Source organism: Marmota marmota, unplaced genomic scaffold (genome assembly GCF_001458135.2).
Source record: "Marmota marmota marmota unplaced genomic scaffold, marMar, whole genome shotgun sequence".
Classification (NCBI taxonomy): domain Eukaryota; kingdom Metazoa; phylum Chordata; class Mammalia; order Rodentia; family Sciuridae; genus Marmota; species Marmota marmota.
In genome coordinates, this window is record NW_025999999.1 from 7409541 (window position 1) to 7429309 (window position 19769).

Consider the following 19769-nt stretch of genomic DNA (forward strand, 5'->3'; position numbering starts at 1 on the left):
TTTTTTTAAAAAATCAGGAGGCTAGGGATATAGCTCAGTGGTAGGACTTGCCTAGCAAGCACAAGGCTCTGGGTTCAATCTCCAAAATGCATAAAATAAATAAATCAAAGGAAGCAGTAGCTAAGGGGGTGAAACCTCTTCTCCACCAAAGGCCTGACTCTTTTCAAAGGAGGACTTTATGTTACAGGAACTCAATACTGGGTAAACAATTTGGTTCAATGGGTGAGCAATGGGTGATAACTCCTCAAAAAAGAATGGCATAACTTATGGAAAACATTCTTTTGGATAAGAATGAGCTTATTGAATCTCATTATGGATAAGATCATCCGGGGCTGGGGTTGTGGCTCAGTGGTAGTGTGCTCGCCTAGCACGCATGAGGCACTGGGTTCGATCCTCAGCACCATGTAAATATAAATAAAATAAAGTCCAACAAAAACTAAAAAAAAAAAAGATAAGATCATCCAAGCTCTAAGAGACAATGTCCATAGGCCCCATATTCCATAGCCTCGGGAGTGGACTGCCTCCAAATACCAATGCCAGACAGATCAATCCTATAGGAATGCATTATTTCCTCCCAGAGCAACAACCAGGGTTAATAACTTCCAGAAGTCCACAAAGAATATCTCAAACCTTCTTCCTTTCTACTGCCTTCTACTGCCTACTTTAAAGAGAGACACTTAAAATCACTTGCTTTAGGGCTCCATAAACTCACAGGCACAGAGTGCTTATACCTAGCATGTGTGAGGCACTGGGTTTGATCCTTAGCACCACATAAAAATGAAACAAATTAAATAATGTACAACTACAAAAAAAAAAATCACCTGCTTTAAAGTGCATTCATCTCTTCAAAGTAAGAAATATGGTTATAAATGATAAGAAAGGTAACATTTATTAGGTACCTCCTGGGAGCTGGACATTATATAAAGCACTTGAAGTACACTACTGTCACTGAACCTTCTAACTATCTGATGAAGTAGATATTATCATTCCCATTTTAAAGATGAGCAAACTGGAATTCAGAAAGGTTAAATAAGAGTCTAACAGCTTGGGGAGTAGAGGCAGGAGGATGGCGAGTTCAAAGTCAGACTCAGCAACTTAGCAAGGCCCTAAGCAATGTAATCAGCCTCTGTCTTTAAATAAAATATAAAAAAGGGTTGAGTATGTGGCTCAGTGGGTTAGGCGCCCCTGGGTTCAATCCCTGGTACCAAATAAAGAAAGAAAGGCTGGTGCTAAATCACATTAAAGACAACACACTGAGGTTGACTTCTTCTACTGAGGTCTGTGAAATTGTACTGGTTCCACTTAAACTTCAATTAATTTTGTTGTTGTTGTTGTTGTTGTTGTTGTTGGGAAAGGGTGAGTTAGCTATCTAGGGCCAATACTTACTTTGCTATCACAAAACCATCATTTGTTCAGAATTCCACCAATCAGTCCCTTGCATATAAAAGTGGCCAAGGGAAAAATCCTATGAGCCCTGCATCCATCTCTTCCTTAAGTGTCTCAGGATTTCACTCCACTAGTCTGCAATACTTTAACCTGCACACTCTCAAAATACATGAAGTAGAATGCAAGGACTCAGACAGACATTCTGTATACCTGTATTTATAACAGCATTATTCACCATAGCCAAAAATAACCTAAGTGTCCATCAATAGATGAATGGATAAACAAAATAGGGTATTTATATTATATATAACAGAATATTATTCAGCCTTTAAAAAGTAAGGAAATTCTGACAATAAGCTACAATATGGATGAATCTTAAAGATGTGATGAGTAAAATAAGCCAGTCTCAAGAGGATGAATATCGTACGGGTCCACTTATAAGAAGTATTGAGAATAGTTAAATTCATAGAGACAGAGAGTAGAATGGTGTTACCAGGGGGTAGGGGAAGAAAACAATGGAGCATTAGTATTTAGTGGATAGAGTTTCAGTTTGGGATGATGAAAAAGTCCTGAAAATAGAAGTTGGTAGTGTTGCACAACAATGTAAATGTATTAAATGTCACTGAATTGTATGGTTAAATGCAGCTACACTGGAAATTTTTATAGTATTTTTATTTTGGTAATTTTTTTTTAAAGTCAATGTTTTGCTTTCTAACAACACTATCTTAAGTCCCACAAAAATTTTAACCCAACTTTATATAACCTCTGTATATTGGCTGGCTGATACATCATGGTTCACTGTACTGAGGATAAGGCCAAACAAAGTACTTCCTTATTGATAATATATTCAATCAAAGAGAGCCCATGGACTCTTGGGCAAGAATGCAACTCAAATGAACCCTGGCAAGGCAATATTATTAGTATTCAGAATAATAATCCAAGCTCACAATCAAAGATAACAATGTTCTAAATACCAATGATACCCTATAAAATCCTCCAGATTGACTCCTTTTTGTTTTTAATATTTTTTTAAATGTTGATGAACCTTTATTTTATTAATTTATTTATATGCAGTGCTGAGAATGGAACCCAGTGCCTCACAAATGCTAGGCAAGCTCTCTACCACTGAGCCACAACCCCAGCCTGGGATTGACTCTTAATCCTTGCTGTTCTCATCTACTGAATGAGGTCCCATATAATTGACTCCAAATATTCTTATCCTGAACTGAGTGAAAAATAGAGAAGCTTTTGCAGTAAAATATTTCAATTATTATATTAGCCATTAAATATGATAAAGTTGAAGGAAGTGTTTCATAAGTACTCATTTTGTATTTGTTCTAATTATTTACACATGATAGTAGAATGCATTTTGACACATAAATGGAGTATAACTTCTCATTCTTCTGTACATGGTATAGAGTTACACTGGTCGTGTAATCACATATGCATATAGGGTAATAATGTCCAATTCATTCTATTATCTTTCCTACCCCCATACCCTCTCCCCTCCCTTTACTCCCCTCTGTCTAACCCAAATTACCTCAATTCTTCCCTAGTCACCCCCATTGTAATTTTGCATCTGCATATCAGAGAAAACATTCAACCTTTGGTTTTTTGGGATTGGCTTATTTTGCTTAGCATGATATTCTCCAGCTCCACTCATTTACTGGCAAATGCCATAATTTCATTCTTCTTTAAGACTGAGTAATATTCCATTATGTATATGTACCACATTTTCTTCATCCATTCATCTGTTGAAAGTCACCTAGGTTGGTTCCATAGTTTAGCTATTGTGAATTGAGCTGCTATAAACATTGATGTGGCTGCATCACTATAGTTCATATACACTCATTTCTTCATGGAAAGTCTTCTCTACCAGGCCCTATGAAATCTTAGTTTCTGAATTTTTTGTCAAGTACTGCAAAGTGACTACAACTGCTTCCTATTTTGACTCTGTTCTAGAGGCAATTATAATCCCAGTGAGGCTGAGGCAGAAGGATTGCCAAGTTTAAGGCCAAACTCAGCAACTTAGCAAGGCCTTAAGCAACTGAGAAAGACTCTGTCTCAAAATAAAAAATCAAAAGGTATGGGGATGTGGCTCAGTGGTTAAGCACCCCTGGGTTCAATCCCTAGTACCAAAATAAAAAGAAAGAAATAGTATGACAGCATTGTGTAGAAATTCAGACTTTTCTGCAAGCAAATGCAAGTGGTATAAAGGATATCGTATGTAGTGTCTAGGTTCTGGGAAGCTGAGCCAGGACAAAGTACCTTGATGGTTCCTTAAGTCCCAAGTGAATCCCCAGAAGCAGTCAATCTAATTTTCAAATAGAAAGAATTCAAGCTGGGTACAATGGAGCATGCCTGTAGTCTCAGCTACCCTACAGCTGAAGCAGAAGGATCACTTACGCTCAGAAATTCAAGACCACCTAGGCAACACAGTGAAGCCCCATCTCAAAACAAAAGAAACAAAAGAGTTCATTCAGTATCATCCGCCTCAGGAGTCCTGCCACCTTATACAGGCTCCCCTCATCCCACAAAGAATCTTGTTTGTTAAGCTGTTCCTAGCATTAAGATATCCTACAAAATAAGGAATTCCCCCATTTTTTTCTATCCTGCTTTGAATTGAGGAGGAGGGAAAGAAGGTAGCAACAAAGTGTGTTACCATGTAGGAGTAGAATGAATAATGGATATGGGAACTTCTCCAGGACTAAACACGTACCCTCCACCTCAAGGTAAACCAGGTGCAGGGAGGAACAAGCCAACCACAGGAAGATACAATTAAGTGGTAACTCAGGTGCCTGCCTCAGAGAGCAGAGGGGAGGTGCCTGCCTCAGAGAGCAGAGGGGAGGCTTAATTACAAAATCAAATGAATTACATTTAAATAAAATTAAAAACAGGAAGGAGGGGCTGGGCTGGGGCTCAGTGGTAGTGCACTTGCCTGGTTTGAGTGAGGCACTGGGTTTGATTCTCAGCACCATGTATAAATAAATAAAAATAAAGGTCTATGAACAACTAAAACAATATTAAAAAAAAAAAACAGGAAGGAGGCAGAAAGGTCAAAGAGATCTGTTTGTTTAAGTAGTTTTTATATACTGTGATGAGAAAGAGAAAGCAAATGCAAGACTCAGCCAGATCCTATTTTGTGGCCTAGCATGAAGCTGGAATGAGGTGCCACAGAACCCAAATCAAAACCTGCTCATTAGGGGAGATGGATAACTTTACAGTGACTGATAGAAGAGAAGTATTAGCATCTCACTTGCATAGGAGAGAGAAGTCAAGGAACTCAAAGGACAAGCTGGAAATAGTACAAGTATATTAAGGTAATGCCACCAAAACCCCAGAGGCACTATAAATTCCAGCCAATTCCAGAATCTCCGGACAAAACCATCAATTACCCAGGGACAATGCCAGCAATCAGCAGCTTATAGTCAACCAGCAGAGTGGTACAGAAAGGACTCAGAAGCCAATACCTGCCAGGAGAATCATTTAAAAATACACTATGTGGCTTCTCAGAATACAAACATCTTTCTGGTTGCAAACCTAAGCACCTCACTTACACAGAAGCCAATGAATCAAACAAGAAAATGAAATGGCTTTGGTTATATATTCTGAGCTTCTCTAGGTGAACAGAGCAGACAAGTCAGTATGTCAACAGTCTACACTGACTAATGGTCTCATACCCCTCTAAATGAACCAAAAAAAAAAAAAAAAATAGAATAAATCCTTTCTTTGAGTAGAAGGCAGGTTATTCCCTTACCATTTTCCTTGCTGTTGATGTGTTTCTACTAAAAGAAAAGTTAATGTTCTCAATCATTTCCCTTTCCCCATTTACTTAAGGACAAAATGATCCTCTTTTTTTTATTACCCATCCTTTTCTTTAGCATGAAAATGAGCTTTTACATGAAAATTCTCAGATCTATAGTTTGGAAATATAGGATCCTTGTGCTGCTGTCTGTAACTAAACATGCTCAGCAGTCACTGCCTTCTTCTAAGGCCCTATACCACCTGCTTATTTTTTTCAACACTGTCCAAATGAGTAAAAGCCAATCACTTCCCTTTCCTCACCTTCTGATGCTGGGTATTAAACTCAGGGCACTCTACCTATATACTACACCCCCAACCCTTTTTATTTTTTATTTTAAGGCAGGGTCTCACTAAAGTAAGCCTAGGCCAGTCTCAAACTTGCAATCCTCCTGCCTAGAATTCTGAGTCGCCAGGATTGCAGGTGTGCCCCACAGGACCCAGGCAAAAATCACCCTTTAAGAAATCTAATGGTCGTTGGGCAAGGTGGCACATACCTGTAATCCCAGCAGCTTGGGAGGCTGGGCAGGATGATCATGAGTTCAAAGCCAGCCTCAGCAATTTAGCACTTAGCAAGACCCTGTCTCAAAACAACACGTAAGGGCTAGGGCTTTAGTTCAGTGGCAGAGTGCTTGCCTTGCACATGTGAGGTACTGGGTTTGACCTTCAGTACCATATAAAAATTAACAAATAAAATAAAGGCATGCTGTCCATGTACAACTACCAAACAAACAAACAAACAAAACGAAAAGGGCTGGGAGCTGGGCACCATGGCAATGCCCATAATCCCAGTGGCTCAGGAGGCTGAGATAGGAGGATTGCAAGTTCAAAGCCAGCCTCAGCAACAGAGAGAGGCTAAGCAACTCAGTGAGACCCTGTCTCTAAATAAAAATACAAAATAGGGCTAGGGATGTGGCTCAGTGATCGAGTGCCCCTGAGTTCAATCCCCCGTACCAAAAAAAAAAAAAGGGCAGGGGGCTGGGGATGTGGCTCAGTGATAAAGCACCCCTGGATTCAATCAACAGAAAAAAAGAAATCTAATGATCAATGTGACCATGTCTACATCAACCATATGAACTGAGAACTTTACTTTCTGTCAAACTGAAAAAAGACCAATAACAAACCTGTTTGCTCGCTAGAGACTCAGGGAAGGATGATACCTTCTCAAACCAAACTATTTGTCCCTAGTATAGGCAAAGCAAAGAAAGCATGGCTACTCCTTCCCTCACCCCTTTTACCTGACAAGAGGCTGATGGGCCTATGAAAGTTGACACTTCTATGGAAAGGAAGTGACTTCATGTGCAGAGAAAAGAACAAAGAGCAATTTTTCACTTTTAGGAGCTTTTATGTGGGAATCTTCTTCTCCCTCTAAAGGCTAAAGCTGTTTGAGATTCTTTTGCCTCTGCCAGGTTTCTGAGAGAATGAAAGAGTTAGAATAGTATAAATTTTGGATTTGCCAAATGCAGTGATCTGAAGGGGAAAAAACTTCGTGGCATTCTTTTTCAGTCTTTGGGCTTTCTATACTGCCATACAAAATCTTTCATAACTAAATTACAGAAAAGCTCCTATAATAGAACATTCTAACTTTCAGAAGAATTGATTAACCACAGCAGAAAACAGTCTTTGTTTTTCTGCACATAGAAGCTAACTAATCTTAATCTTATTAATGTAATCTTAATCAAATTCATCAAGCCTAATCTATATCTTGTAACATACTTCCCTAAATCAGAAAATTTAGGGAATAAGAAATAATAATTTGAAAAGCAATTTTAAAAACAAGATAGTAACAGCAGCTGCCAAAATTCCTTTTCCCATCTACCCTATCCAGCATTTTACTGCTCTGTTCTTTCCCACCTAGATATCCTTTTCTAAACTAAAAGAAGCAATATTGTGGTTATATAAGATATTACCCTTGGAGAAAGCTGGGTGAAGGGTATATGAAACTCTATTATACTATTTTTGTCTACTACTATTTTTGCAACTTCCTGTTAAGTCTATAATTACATCAAAATTAAAAGTTTAAAAAAAGAAACTAAACTAGCTGGGTGCGGTGGTGCACGCCTGTAATCCCAGTGAATGGCTGAGGCAGGAAGATCACAAGTTTAAGACCAGCTGGGCAATTTAGTGAGATCTGTCTCAAAATTTTTTTAAAAAGCAGGAGTGGAGGGGCTGTGGATTTGGCTCAGTGATAGAACATCCCTGAGTTCAATCCACAGTGCCACAAGAACAAAGCAAAAAAGAAACTAAACTAAAAAAAATAGATAATCAAAGGATAGTTTCTCAAAATGAAGAGGGGCTGCCAAATTGCCAAAGCTACACCTATACAAGAATTGCCAGATAAATTCATGGCTCAAGTCAGCCTTTCTCTTGAAAAATTTCAATCCTATATAATGCTTGCAGTATAACAAGCTTCCAATGAAAGGCTCTCAATTCCCAGTCTCGAAGTGTACCTAACCATGAGGACACAGGCTTCTGCCAGTGATGGGAGAGCCAGCTGGATCCAGAAAGCTGTGACACTCTCTGGATTTTCCATTTTTCCCAGTAGGTTTCTAAAAGGTCAAACCATGTACAATTCCTCTATTTTTCACAAAGCTGAGAATGCTTTGGATGCTATTCTGCACAGTGAAGCTGAACAGATTGTTTTGGGGGCTTTGGGGACCTTTCTTCCGGCAGGGAGGCAAATGTTGCCTAGTGATCTGCATCTGAGCAGAGGAGTCAAAAACTCTAAGTGCTAATCATGACTGTTGAGTGTCTGGGTTCATGATCCTCAGCAAGTCATTTAACCCTTCTATATCTCTACTCCCCCAACAAACAGGTAAAAATAATGACTTACCACTTAGGGATATGACAGAGTGAAAGAACGACTGTGATCCACAGATAAATGTCAAGTAAAAAATGTCAGTATAAATCCACTTTTAAATCAAACCATGTGCTGGGCATGATGGTGCATGCCTATAATCCCAGCACTCAAGGTTTAGAGGAGGATCTCAAATTCAAGGTCAGCATCAGCAACTTAGTGAAACTCTATCTTGAAATAGAAGTTTTTAAAAAAGCACTAGAGATGTAGTTTAGTGGCAGAGTACCCCTGGGTTCACGCCCCACTAACCGCCCCTCCCACATAGATACATGAACACACACAAATCAATCCATGTTTTCAAGCCTTGAAAGTCATACTATTTAAATGCAGGCTGCCTCTCCAATATCCCTTCTGCCTCTAGTGGAAGTAAAATAATATAAACCCATGAGGCTCTGTTCAAGTAGTTCCCTTTCCAACAGTTACAGGCTTCTCTAAATATTCTGCTCATTCTTTGGCTAATGGCTTAGAACTCATCAAAGTTTCCATTTTTACTTGGTTGAAAGCAATCCCATGAATCTGTGGATAAATTTATAAAGTGACAAAGAAAAAACGGATTATGTACCCCTCCCTTTCACAACAACTCAACTAAAACTAAGTTTGATGATTCGTCCTATCAAAAGTGATGAAATCAAGCTCATCAGAAACATGACAACAACCATACTACTGGGTTCTGTTATGGGTATTTCCCTACATACTCGGATACTATGATGACAAGCATCATATAAATAGACAGGAGGCAGTAAGGAGTAGGTCAGGGCTTTGTATTTGTAAAATAGTAGGAAAAACACATCAAGCAAGATTGAATCTCCAATTAATACAGCTACTTCCTCCTCATCCACAGACCACTCCTGGGAATTCATTATGGGAACCTGGGGAAACTCTGGCTATCTTTTCTAATAATGAAGAACAACTGTAATCAAATAACAATGGAATATACACCAGCACTTGAAGTATACTGACACTAAATGTCCAATTCCAAATAAAAAAAGGCATCTGGATACTGGCTGATTGTATCCTAGACATCAAAGGGCTCCTATGTTTCCAATCTAACACATGGCTACTGTTTTATTTATAAATAAAATTCAGTTATAGTTTGCAGCACATGTATGGGCAAGCATATACCCACATGAGCATATTTTCCATGATGAATTTCACATACCTCCCTCAAACCCAAAAGCCTAGAAGGCAAAGAAAGAGTAAAACATGGGTATTCCAACATAAGAGGGGTAGTTCCAGCCAAGCAGTGGGTGGATCCACCATAGCCACACTTGTATTCACTGAATGCAACATTATACATTACTTTGGGCTCTGATTGAAGTGGATACAATGCTGTACTTTGCGGCTTTCATTAACACCTGCTGCTCTTTATCTCACTGTACATTCCTCTATGAATACAGAGAACCAAGATTCCAGGATGGCTCACTCTGTTTATATAGGAAAAGGAGCTAACCTCTTTGGGCAGAGAACTCTAATTCAAGTATCTATGCCTTAGGAACAAGCAGTCACCGAGGCCTCACTAATGACATTCATATACACATCCCATCAACCCTTCAAAGGCCTTAGAATGCAAACTAATTAGTTCTGAGATAGCACATGATTACAAACAGCCCTGAACATGAGGGAAGTTGTCCAAGACAAGTCAACCAACCAGCACAGGATAAAGGATGGTCATCTTCACAAGTTACTAGCCAAAATGGCAAAATGCTAAGAGTCAGAAAAGATAAATATAGGGGCTGAGGTTGTGGCTCAGTGGTAGAGCATTCGCCTAGCATGCATGAGGATGGAACTGGGTTCCATTCTCAGCACCACATAAAAATAAAGGTATTGTGCTCACCTACAACTGAAAAATAAATAAATAAATATAAAAGATATTTTTAAAATATTTTTTTAGTTGTCAATGGACCTTTATTTTATTTATTTATATGCGGTGCTGAGAATCGAACCCAGTGCCTCACACATGCTAGGCAAGTGCTCTACCACTGAGCCACAACTCCAGCCCCATAAAAGATATTTTTAAATCTCTTTTAAAAATAATCATCTGGCCAGGCACAGTGGCATACACCTGTAATCCCAGAAGATTAAGAGGCTGAGGCAGGAGGATCACAAATTCAAAGCCAGTTTCAGCAACCTAGTGAGGCCCTAAGCATCTTAGCAAGACCCTGTCTCAAAATTAAAAAATAAAAAATGGACTAGAGATGTGGCTCATTGGGTTTAACCCCTGTTATCAAAAAAAAAAAGAAAAGAAAAAAAGAAAAAGAAAGGGATATTCATCTAGCTGTCATATGCCTTTAATATCAGTTACTCAGGAAACTGAGGCAAGAGGATCACAAGTTTGAGGCCACCCTTGACAACCTAGCAAGACTCTATCTCAAAATAAAGAGGGCTGGGATTGTAGCTCAGTGATAGAGTGCTTACCTAGCATGTCCAAGGCCCTACGTTCAATCCCCAGTACCAAATAAATAAATAATAACAGATAATAATTAGTTTCAGCAAAAATGATAGTAATGCACTCTGGAGTTTATGACACTTATACAAAGTAAAATGTATGAAGACCATAGCGTAAAGGAAAGGAAATATGGTTTACAATGATAAAAACTTCAATTTATCAAGGGGACAGGGAATATAAGATGGAAGTTGGAGAATAACAGGAAGCCTTGGGAACTTCAGGGGGACAGAACAGGGCAATATAGAGGGCAATATGGAATAGTATGGAATAGGACAATGAGAAAGAGGACAATGGACAATGAGGATGGGAGAAATGTCAGAGAGATCACAGGGATCAGAGTTAGGATAGTCAGAACAGAAAGGAAAGAAAATAGGAAAAAAGAGAAAATAAAACCAGAGGGACTCAGAAGCAGCAAGCAGAAATAATTACTTCCACCAACTGTTGCATACTACAATGCATAACTTCATCTCAGTTACAGATATAAACTATTTACATTTGCTTTAAGTCCTATGACTATACCAAATACACAGATTTGGATCATTTGTGTGCTTTCTCTTTCATTCTAGACTTTTAGAGCCAATCATATTATTATCTACAGGCAACAATAGGAGCCCTTTATATCAAAAAGAAATATTGGCCAGGTGCAGTGGGACACACCTATAATCCTAGCAGCTCAGCAGGTGGAAGCAGGAGGATTGAGAGTTCAAAGCCAGCCTCAGCAACAGTGAGGCATTAAGCAACTCAGTGAAACCTGTTTCTAAATAAAATATAAAATAGGGCTTAGGGAGGGGCGGGTGTTGTGGCTCAGCATGTGCGAGGCACTGGGTTCAATCCTCAGCACCACCAAAAATAAATAAATAAATAAAGGTATTGTTTCCAACTACAACTAAAAAATAAATATTTAAAAAACATTAGGGCTGGGATGTGGTTTTAGAGATCGAGTCCCCTGAGTTCATTCCGGATACCAAAAAAAGAAAAAAAGAAGAAGAAGAAGAAGAAATACTGCTAAGAAACTCTACTAACTTAAGTCTTTTCAATCTCTCTTGATAGCTCTTCAGTACTTCTGACATCTCAATCTCAAACTCTCACACAATCTTACTTCTCCCTCCTAAAACACCAAAAGGACACGACTGCCAATTAGTATGATTCTCCTGCTCCTCTCCCCCTCTTCACCACCATAGGCAATAACTGCAAAACTTTGCTAATCCATTAATTAAAAATCTCTATTTCCCATTATGGAAGACTAAATTTAGATAGCCAAATTGGATTGGGAGGAAAGCATGTGTCACAACAAATGAGATGAATTCCATGGAAGGGGGCTGGGTTACTGGCCTGTTTCTTATAAAGCCTCTGACATTAACATGCCCTCTTCTGCTTAGAATACAGAGAAACTCCCCCATAGGTGGGGCAACCATTCATCACTACTATCATCTAAAGACGTCTATTGTACCATTAGGTCACAAAAGCCACAGGACTATCAGCAAGTGACTACTTCAGAGAACATGTCTTCTCTGCTTTCCTGAAACCTCCAATTTAATCACACAAAAGAAAGGGTGGCAAGCCAGCATTAATTGCACCCTTAGAGAAGAGCCACTTCCCGCCTGCAGAGATGGCAGTGACTTTACTGGGCTACCAAATGGATATAAATACAAAAGTAAACACTGTAATTTGCTGTTTTGTCTCTGGCACAGGGGGAGTGGTAAAATCGACACTGTCTGTAAACAGTAATAATGCCAGATGTAACAAAAAGAACAGGATTCCCCCCATCTCTCCACCCCCATCCCCACCCCCTCTTCCTATGACATTTCTCTTGAGATTACTCATCTTGAGGAAACACACAGAAGATTCCCTATAGTCCATATGCTGCTACCAAATGGAACAGAGTAAGAATCCAAGTTTACACTGACTCCTCCTTTCTTACACAAAGAAAGAATCATTGGAATTCAGGAAATATTCAATGGTTTTTACCAGCTGACCCAAAAAAAAAAAAAAAAAAAGAAGGAGAAGGAAGAGGAGAGAAAGTGTGGAATAAATATGTGACATGCTTAGATCTGGATTTGAAAAATAAAAATGACAAAAAGGATAAATGAAAATAGAAGCATCCTAAATAAACTACAATGTTATTAATAAAAAAAATGTGCCTTAAGCCCAGTCCAGGTACTCATAAAACGCATAGGAAAAGAGGATGAAATCAAGGGAAGGTTACCTGACCAGAGTTCCCGCCAGGTGTAATGAAGGCGAACTCGACACTTCTTCTGGTAACAAAGCAGTTTATGTACTACCTGAATGCAGCGTCTGGAATCAAGAAAGAAAAAAACTGAGATAAACCTGAGAATACAGTGCAATTCACCACAGACACTATTTCTTTCTCTTTTTAAAAAAAATATTTATTTTTTTAATTATAGGTGGACACAATATCTTTATTTTATTTTATGTGGTGCTGAGGATCGAACCCAGTGCCTCCTGCATGCTAGGGGAGCGCTCTACCTCTGAGCCACAACCCCAGCCCAACAGACACCATCTCTCTAGTGGAGCAACTTTGCTAGGGCCACTAAAGACACTGGATATGAATAAGTACACATGCAAAAGAAAAGAACATACACGTTCAACTCTTCTGGTAAATAAATCTCAATCTTAATCTCTCTCATTCATGCTTGCGTTCTCTCTCTCTCTCTCTCTCTCTCTCTCTCACACACACACACACACACACACACACACACACGAAATGCTTGTGCAACCCATTTCCCTTATCAATGGGAAAAGGGGGCTTCAACCACTTAGATGTCAACAGTCCCAAGTGACTCCTCAGGCACCACCAATACTTTTCAATTGAGCATCATTCCAGAAAGAAAAGGGAAGAAGAATATATCATCATTACTCTATTGAAAGTGGCAGACACAGAATACAAAAACAAAAAATTAAAGTCTATAGATCTAATTAAATATTTTATTTTAAATATTTTAAATAAAATTTAAATTACAGTTATAATTAACTTACATTTTACTTACATTAAAAGTAAAGTTGAATATTCATTTCTTCAGTTGTATTAACCACAAAACAAGTTTTCAACAGCCACCTGTGGCTAATGGCTACAACACTGGACAGCACAGATATATATAGAACTTTTCTATTTTTCTTTGAGGTAGAATCTTCCTATGTTGCCCAGGCTGAACTTCAACTCCTGGGCTCAAGTAATTCTCCTACCTCAGCCTGCCAAGTATCTGGGACTACAGTGCCATGCTAAGAACTTTCTATCATCACAAAAGTTCTTTTGAATATTCAAAGTTATTCACAACCAAATAATATATTCTTTTGAGAGTATTTCAAAATTGTAAGCAATTAATAAGTTAAGAATAAGACAAATGAAATTTTTAAGAATTAGATACCTGGTAAAAATATCTTTTTCATCTTTGATAATTCTGAAGCTTTATATTCAAAGATTATAATGTACCAATATATTTTAAAATAGAAGTAACTAATTTAAAAAAAAAAGCTTAAAAGCTACAGATAAAATTAGAAAGGAAAATACTGATAGCCCTTACTTCCTAAAAATACAACCTTTTCTCTGATTAAAAAAAAAACAAAAAAAAACTTTAACAATTAAAAGTAAAAGGTGGGCTGGAGTTGTGGCTCAGTGGTAGAGCGCTCGCCTTGCACGTGTGAGACCCTGGGTTCGATCCTCAGCACCACATAAATGAATGAATAAAATAAAGATATTGTGTCCAACTACAACTAAAAATATAAATATTAAAAAAAAGTAAAAGGCAAGTTTGTATAAATATGTCAGAACTGACTCTACTGTCATGTATAACTAAAAAGAACGACAACAACAAAAAAAAGTAAAAGGTAAACAGCTGGGTGAGGTGGCACATTTTGTAAAGCAATGCAGGAATCTGAGGCAGGAGGCTTATAAGTTCAAGGCCAGCCTGGGCAATTTAGCGAGATCCTGTCTCATAGTAAAAAGTAAAAAGAGATTGAGAATGAAGTTTAGTGGTAAAGGACCCTAGGCTCAATCCCCAGTACAATCAATCAATCAGTGGCAAACAATAAGTCAGGTATGGTGGTGAATGCCTAGAATCCCAGCTACTGGGAAAGTAGGGCAGGAGGATCACAAGTTTGAGATCCGCCCTTGCAAAATTTAGCAAGAACCTATCTCAAAATAATTTTTTTAATTAATTAATAAAAAAGGCTGGGAATTTAGCTCAGTGATACAGCCCTTGTCTATTCATGAGGTACTAGGTTCAATCCCCAGTACAGGGGGAAAAAAAGAGGCAAACAATATGGGACATGACATTTATAACAATTCATAATAATTCACGATCCAAGGGAAATTGGTTACCAAATCATTTGTTGATTTTTAGAAATTGGGCTGCCATCTCCTGTTTGATGCAGTCATCATTGGCTAAATGATGCCGTTATTTGAGCTATGATTTGCTCAGTATTCTACAAACTTTTCTATCAATTTCCCCATGAAACTGACCATTATTGGGTCCCCAGTGCTATAACTTTGTTGCAGCCACTAAGGGTGGCTAAATGCTGCCCACACATGATGACCCATGCACTGTACATCCCTGAGTGCCAGGTCTTCTCACATACCAAGAATCTAGACATCCTATACCTTGGCTCCTGTTGATAATGCCATCTGACATCACTAAGCCACTCCAGAGCAGCAATGAGGTGCTAACCTATATCCACCACTTTCATTCACAGCCAATCCAACACTATTCCTAAACTCTGTTCCTGTCACCAGTTTCCCAAATGATGCCATCATTAGCCTTTTGGTCTCAGTAACTTAAACTATTTGCCAAGCAGAATAAAAAAAAATATTTTAATGAACTTAACATTTATTTTTTATTTATTTGTTTTTTATGTGGTTCCAAAGATTGAACCCAGTGCCTCACCTATGCTAGGCAAGGTCTCTACCACTGAACTGCAACCCCAGCTTGGAATGAAAATTTTAATAATTGTTATGTCCTTAAAAATACATAGCAGGTAGTCCCACTTTCTCCTGAAATCTTCTTCTAGGACCTACTGAAAAATATTCCTCTCTTTTGGGAATATCTGACTTAAAAAGAGTCTAAGTTGTCCACATAAGAGTAACTTTAAGAATGCTTGGGCTGGGGATGTGGCTCAAGCGGTAGCACGCTAGCCTGGCATGTGTGCGGCCCAGTTTCGATCCTCAGCACCACATAGAAACAAAGATGTTGTGTCCGCCAAAAACTGAAAAATAAATATTAATAAATTCATATTCTCTCTCTCTCTTAAAAAAAAAAATAAAGAGGCTAGACAAGTGCAGAGGTGCATGCTTATAACCTCAGCAACTGGGTAGGCTGAGGCAGGAGGATAGCAAATTCAAGACCAGCCTCAACAACTTAGCCAGACCCTATGTCAAAATATGTATTGTATAATATGTATAACATGTATTGTGTAATATGTATTGTATTGTATAATATACATATATTATACATAATTATACATATTGTATAATATGCATAATATGTATTGTATATTGTATAATATGTATTGCCCTCTCTCTAAAAAAAGAAGAGTTTATTCTCCCTAAAGGCTATTTCTCACTCCCAAATCCTGAGGTAGCAATAACAATCAAGGAGTACAGTCAGGGTTGGAAATTAATTGGCTAGGTTTTTTTACCTCTTACTGCTCCAGGCAAGACTTTATTTCCTTCTTTCTTTCTTTTGTATAAGCACCTTCCCTCATCATTACTTTACCTACAGCATTCATATACTGATATAAAATTGATTCACTTCTGACCCAGATTCTGGCTCTAAGTATTAAGTCTTTCCATACTCCATATTTCTTCATATTTCACCAGGAGGATTATAAACTTATTTGAAATGGTAGACATTTATTTTTGCTTTAAATTTATCATTCTACTGTATGCTGCTGAGAAGCTGTGCATAATGCGAAGTGAAATCAGCAACCTGGCCTGATGCCTAGCTAGGAGCAGAGAAGTTCACCTAAAAAGGACCTGATACTCCAAATTCCAAAAACTGGAAAGGAAGTTGGAAGTAGGGGAAGGAATATCTGGAAACAAGCCCATGGTATAATGAAGAAAATAAATTCAACCTGAAGGTGGGACCTTTTGCCTAGCCTCTGTCAATTTGATGCCTCATTATCTTCTCCATCTTCCCTAACCTCAGGATATCCCATTAGAAAACAGGTGGAAAAACCACCTAAGAAAGCAAGGTAATACAAAAACTTTTGAAGGTGAAGTCAGGAACTAAGGGGCAGAGGCTGGAGTACAGGACATTTAGTACAGGTTCACTGGCTAGAAATGTGAGGGTTGGGTAGACAGTTACCTATATCTCTACAGTACTCAACATACAATCCTGTCATATCATCCTTACCTTCAACTGTTCCCTATCTCAGGCAAATTTCTTTCTACTGTTACCCTTCCTCCATGCACACTACACTCTTATCAGCCAGAATCACTTTCTATTCTCCAAACATACACACTGTTAAGCTTCTAAGCCCCTGAACATGCTCATGCTGTTCCTATTTGGTATGTCCTTCCCTCACTGCACACAGAAAACTCTAGTGTTTCTTCATGACTCAGGTCAAATGCAATCATCTCTGATATCTTCTCTGATGGCCCATCAGCACAGCCACTCTATACAAATCTTTCCTTTGTTGTTTATCCCAAAAGTGCTTAAGAGTCAGCCTCCAAGGTTAGAGAGAAATGAGTATGAATCTTGGTTATACAATTTACTAGCTGTGCAACTATGGTACCAGCCTGAAAGATGTCCCCCAACAATCCTGACCTTCTGATATTTGCATCCATTGTCTCAGTATGTTTTGTGTTGCCACATAGAATATCACAGGATAATTTATAAAGAAATAATTTCTCACAGTTATAGAAGTTGTGAAGTCTGATATCAAGATGCCAACATATGCAAAGGACCTTCATCATTCTATTGTGAAAGATGAAAAGGCAAGAGCATACACACACAGAGATGAATGCACATACAGAAATATACATGAAAGAACAAGAGAGGAGGAGGAACAGAAAGAGACAAAGAGAAGGGGACGGAGGGAAAAAGTGAATGAATTCACTTTCAAGCCCTTTTATAATCAGCATTAATCCATTCATATAGGGGGGAGCCTCATGACCTAAACACTTCTCATTAGGACCCACCTCCCTACACTGTTGCACTGGGGATTAAGTTTCCAACATATGACCTTAGGGAGACACATTCAAACCATAGCACACTCGTATAGTCCCTTCCCAAATGTATCAGAGTTGGTCCATATGACTCAAAGAAATGATATGTCATGTAGGAGTAAATTAGAAAAGATACTTTGGCTTTCCATCTTGGGCTCTCACACTCCTTTTCTTTCTCTCTTGGATTACTTGCTTTGAAGAAAGCCAGCTACCATATTGAAAAACCCAATAGAGAGGTTCCAGGTGGTGAAGAACTGAGGCCTGCCAATAACCATTAAGTGAGCTTGAAAGCAGTTTCTCCAGACCAGAAAAACCTCAGATGACTATAGCCCCAGCTAACACTTTGATTCAAACACTTTAAAAGACTCTGTGCCAAGCCTCTCTATCTAAACTTCTGGATTGCTAAACCACTGAAACAGTAAGACAGTGAACATTTGTTTTAAACCACTAGGTTTTTAGGATAGTCTGTTACACAGCAATAGCTAACTAATACTCTTGGAAGGAATGGTAACAGCCCAAGAAAATTTGGTTCAAGTTCAGGCAATGGTGCTTACTAACAGAAGACCCCTGGGAAAAACACCTAATCTCCTGAGCCACAGTTTCCTACTTGTACAATGAGAAAACTGGAGCTATAGTGATCTAACCTACAAAGTAAATAGCATATCCTAAAACTAGAACATAAGCTAATCTCCAGGCATAGCTACACAAACATAATCATAGCAACTTGGGAGGCTAAGGCAAAATGATCAAAAGTTCAAGGTCAGCCTCAGCAACTTAGTGAGACCCTATCTCAAAATAAAAAAATCAAATGGGCTGGGGATGTAGCTCAGTGGTAAAGTGCCCCTATTTTCAATCCCCAAAATAAAAAGGAAGGAAAAAAAAGATAATCAAAAGAGGAATAAAGTTTACAGCAAAAATAAAGCTACTCCTTAAGAAACTAAGGTTCATCTAAATAAGCAGTAAGTTCTTCCGGTAAATGTTATAAAATAAATAAATAAAAGCTTCCTTGGTTTTTGAATTGAAATTAAGGACCAGACTTACTACTACTACTACTACTACTTCTTCTTCTTCTTTTTAAGTCGTAGATGGACACAATTCTTTATTTATTTTTATGTGGTATTAAGAATCAAACCCAGTGCCTCACATGTGGTAAGCAAGCACTCTACCACTGAGCTACAACCCCAGCCCCAGACTTACTTTTAAACACCCAAAACACGTGGAAAAAAATGCAAAATGCAAAATACTTATCTAAAAGTAAAACTTATATCATTACTCTAAAACTAGTAAAACAAGACTATACAGTCTACATGCAATCTAAAAAAATGGAGATCTGCTCTATCAAGAGATTTCTCTCTCTCTCTCTCTACATCCTAGACCTGGCACAGGAATAAGTACACAGAACTTGAGAGCCATGTGTGGTGGTGTTTGCCTGTAATCCCAGTGACTTGACAGGCTGAAACAGGAAGATAGAAAGTTCCAGGCCAGCCTCAGCAACTAAATAATACTGTTCCTAAATAAAAAAATAATGTGGGTAAAAGGAATACAGCTCAGTGGTAGAGTGTCCCTGGGTTCAATCCCTAGTACCAAATAAAAAAAGATATAAAAAACTTACTATGCACCAAATTGCTCTCTTTCCTCCCCAAACCAGAGGTTCCAACCCCATTGTCAGACTCAACTAAGATGGTTTAGAAAGAAGAAAAAAAATACACATATTTGGAGATACAATGTGGCATATCATAAAGAAGAATGTAGAAGTAGCAAAGGACAGAAAAAACTTAAAGACTTTAACTTTATTAAACTATGATGATTTTCAATTGCCTCCATCCAGCTGTCCTCATTGTAAAGAAATGTGATAGACAATCAGATCAGGACTCTCCCAGACAAGCCTAGGTAGTAAGATTCTAGCTAGAGAGGCAGGACAATGTAGGCTAAGAATGAACCAGAAACCCTCCCTTGACTTATTCCTATCTTAGTTCTATTTACCACTGACTACTTTAATGTTAAAGCCCTGAGACAACTAAATCATCAGCTGGTATTACATATCTTTAGATTATAACAGCACCCTATGTTCACTTCTTTAAGGCATCAGGCCAGGT

The 19769-nt window shown here is 38.3% G+C and overlaps 1 protein-coding gene across 2 annotated transcripts in view; it reads right to left on the reverse strand.

The window, feature by feature from the left end:
- Window positions 1-19769, reverse strand: part of Armh3 (armadillo like helical domain containing 3) — a 168320-nt gene that overhangs the window by 101901 nt on the left and 46650 nt on the right. For both annotated transcript variants that reach the window (XM_048807214.1, XM_015494694.2), the window contains exon 19: window positions 12697-12785. In XM_048807214.1, the coding sequence (XP_048663171.1) occupies window positions 12697-12785 (89 nt within the window). The remainder of the gene's footprint in view (window positions 1-12696; window positions 12786-19769) is intronic.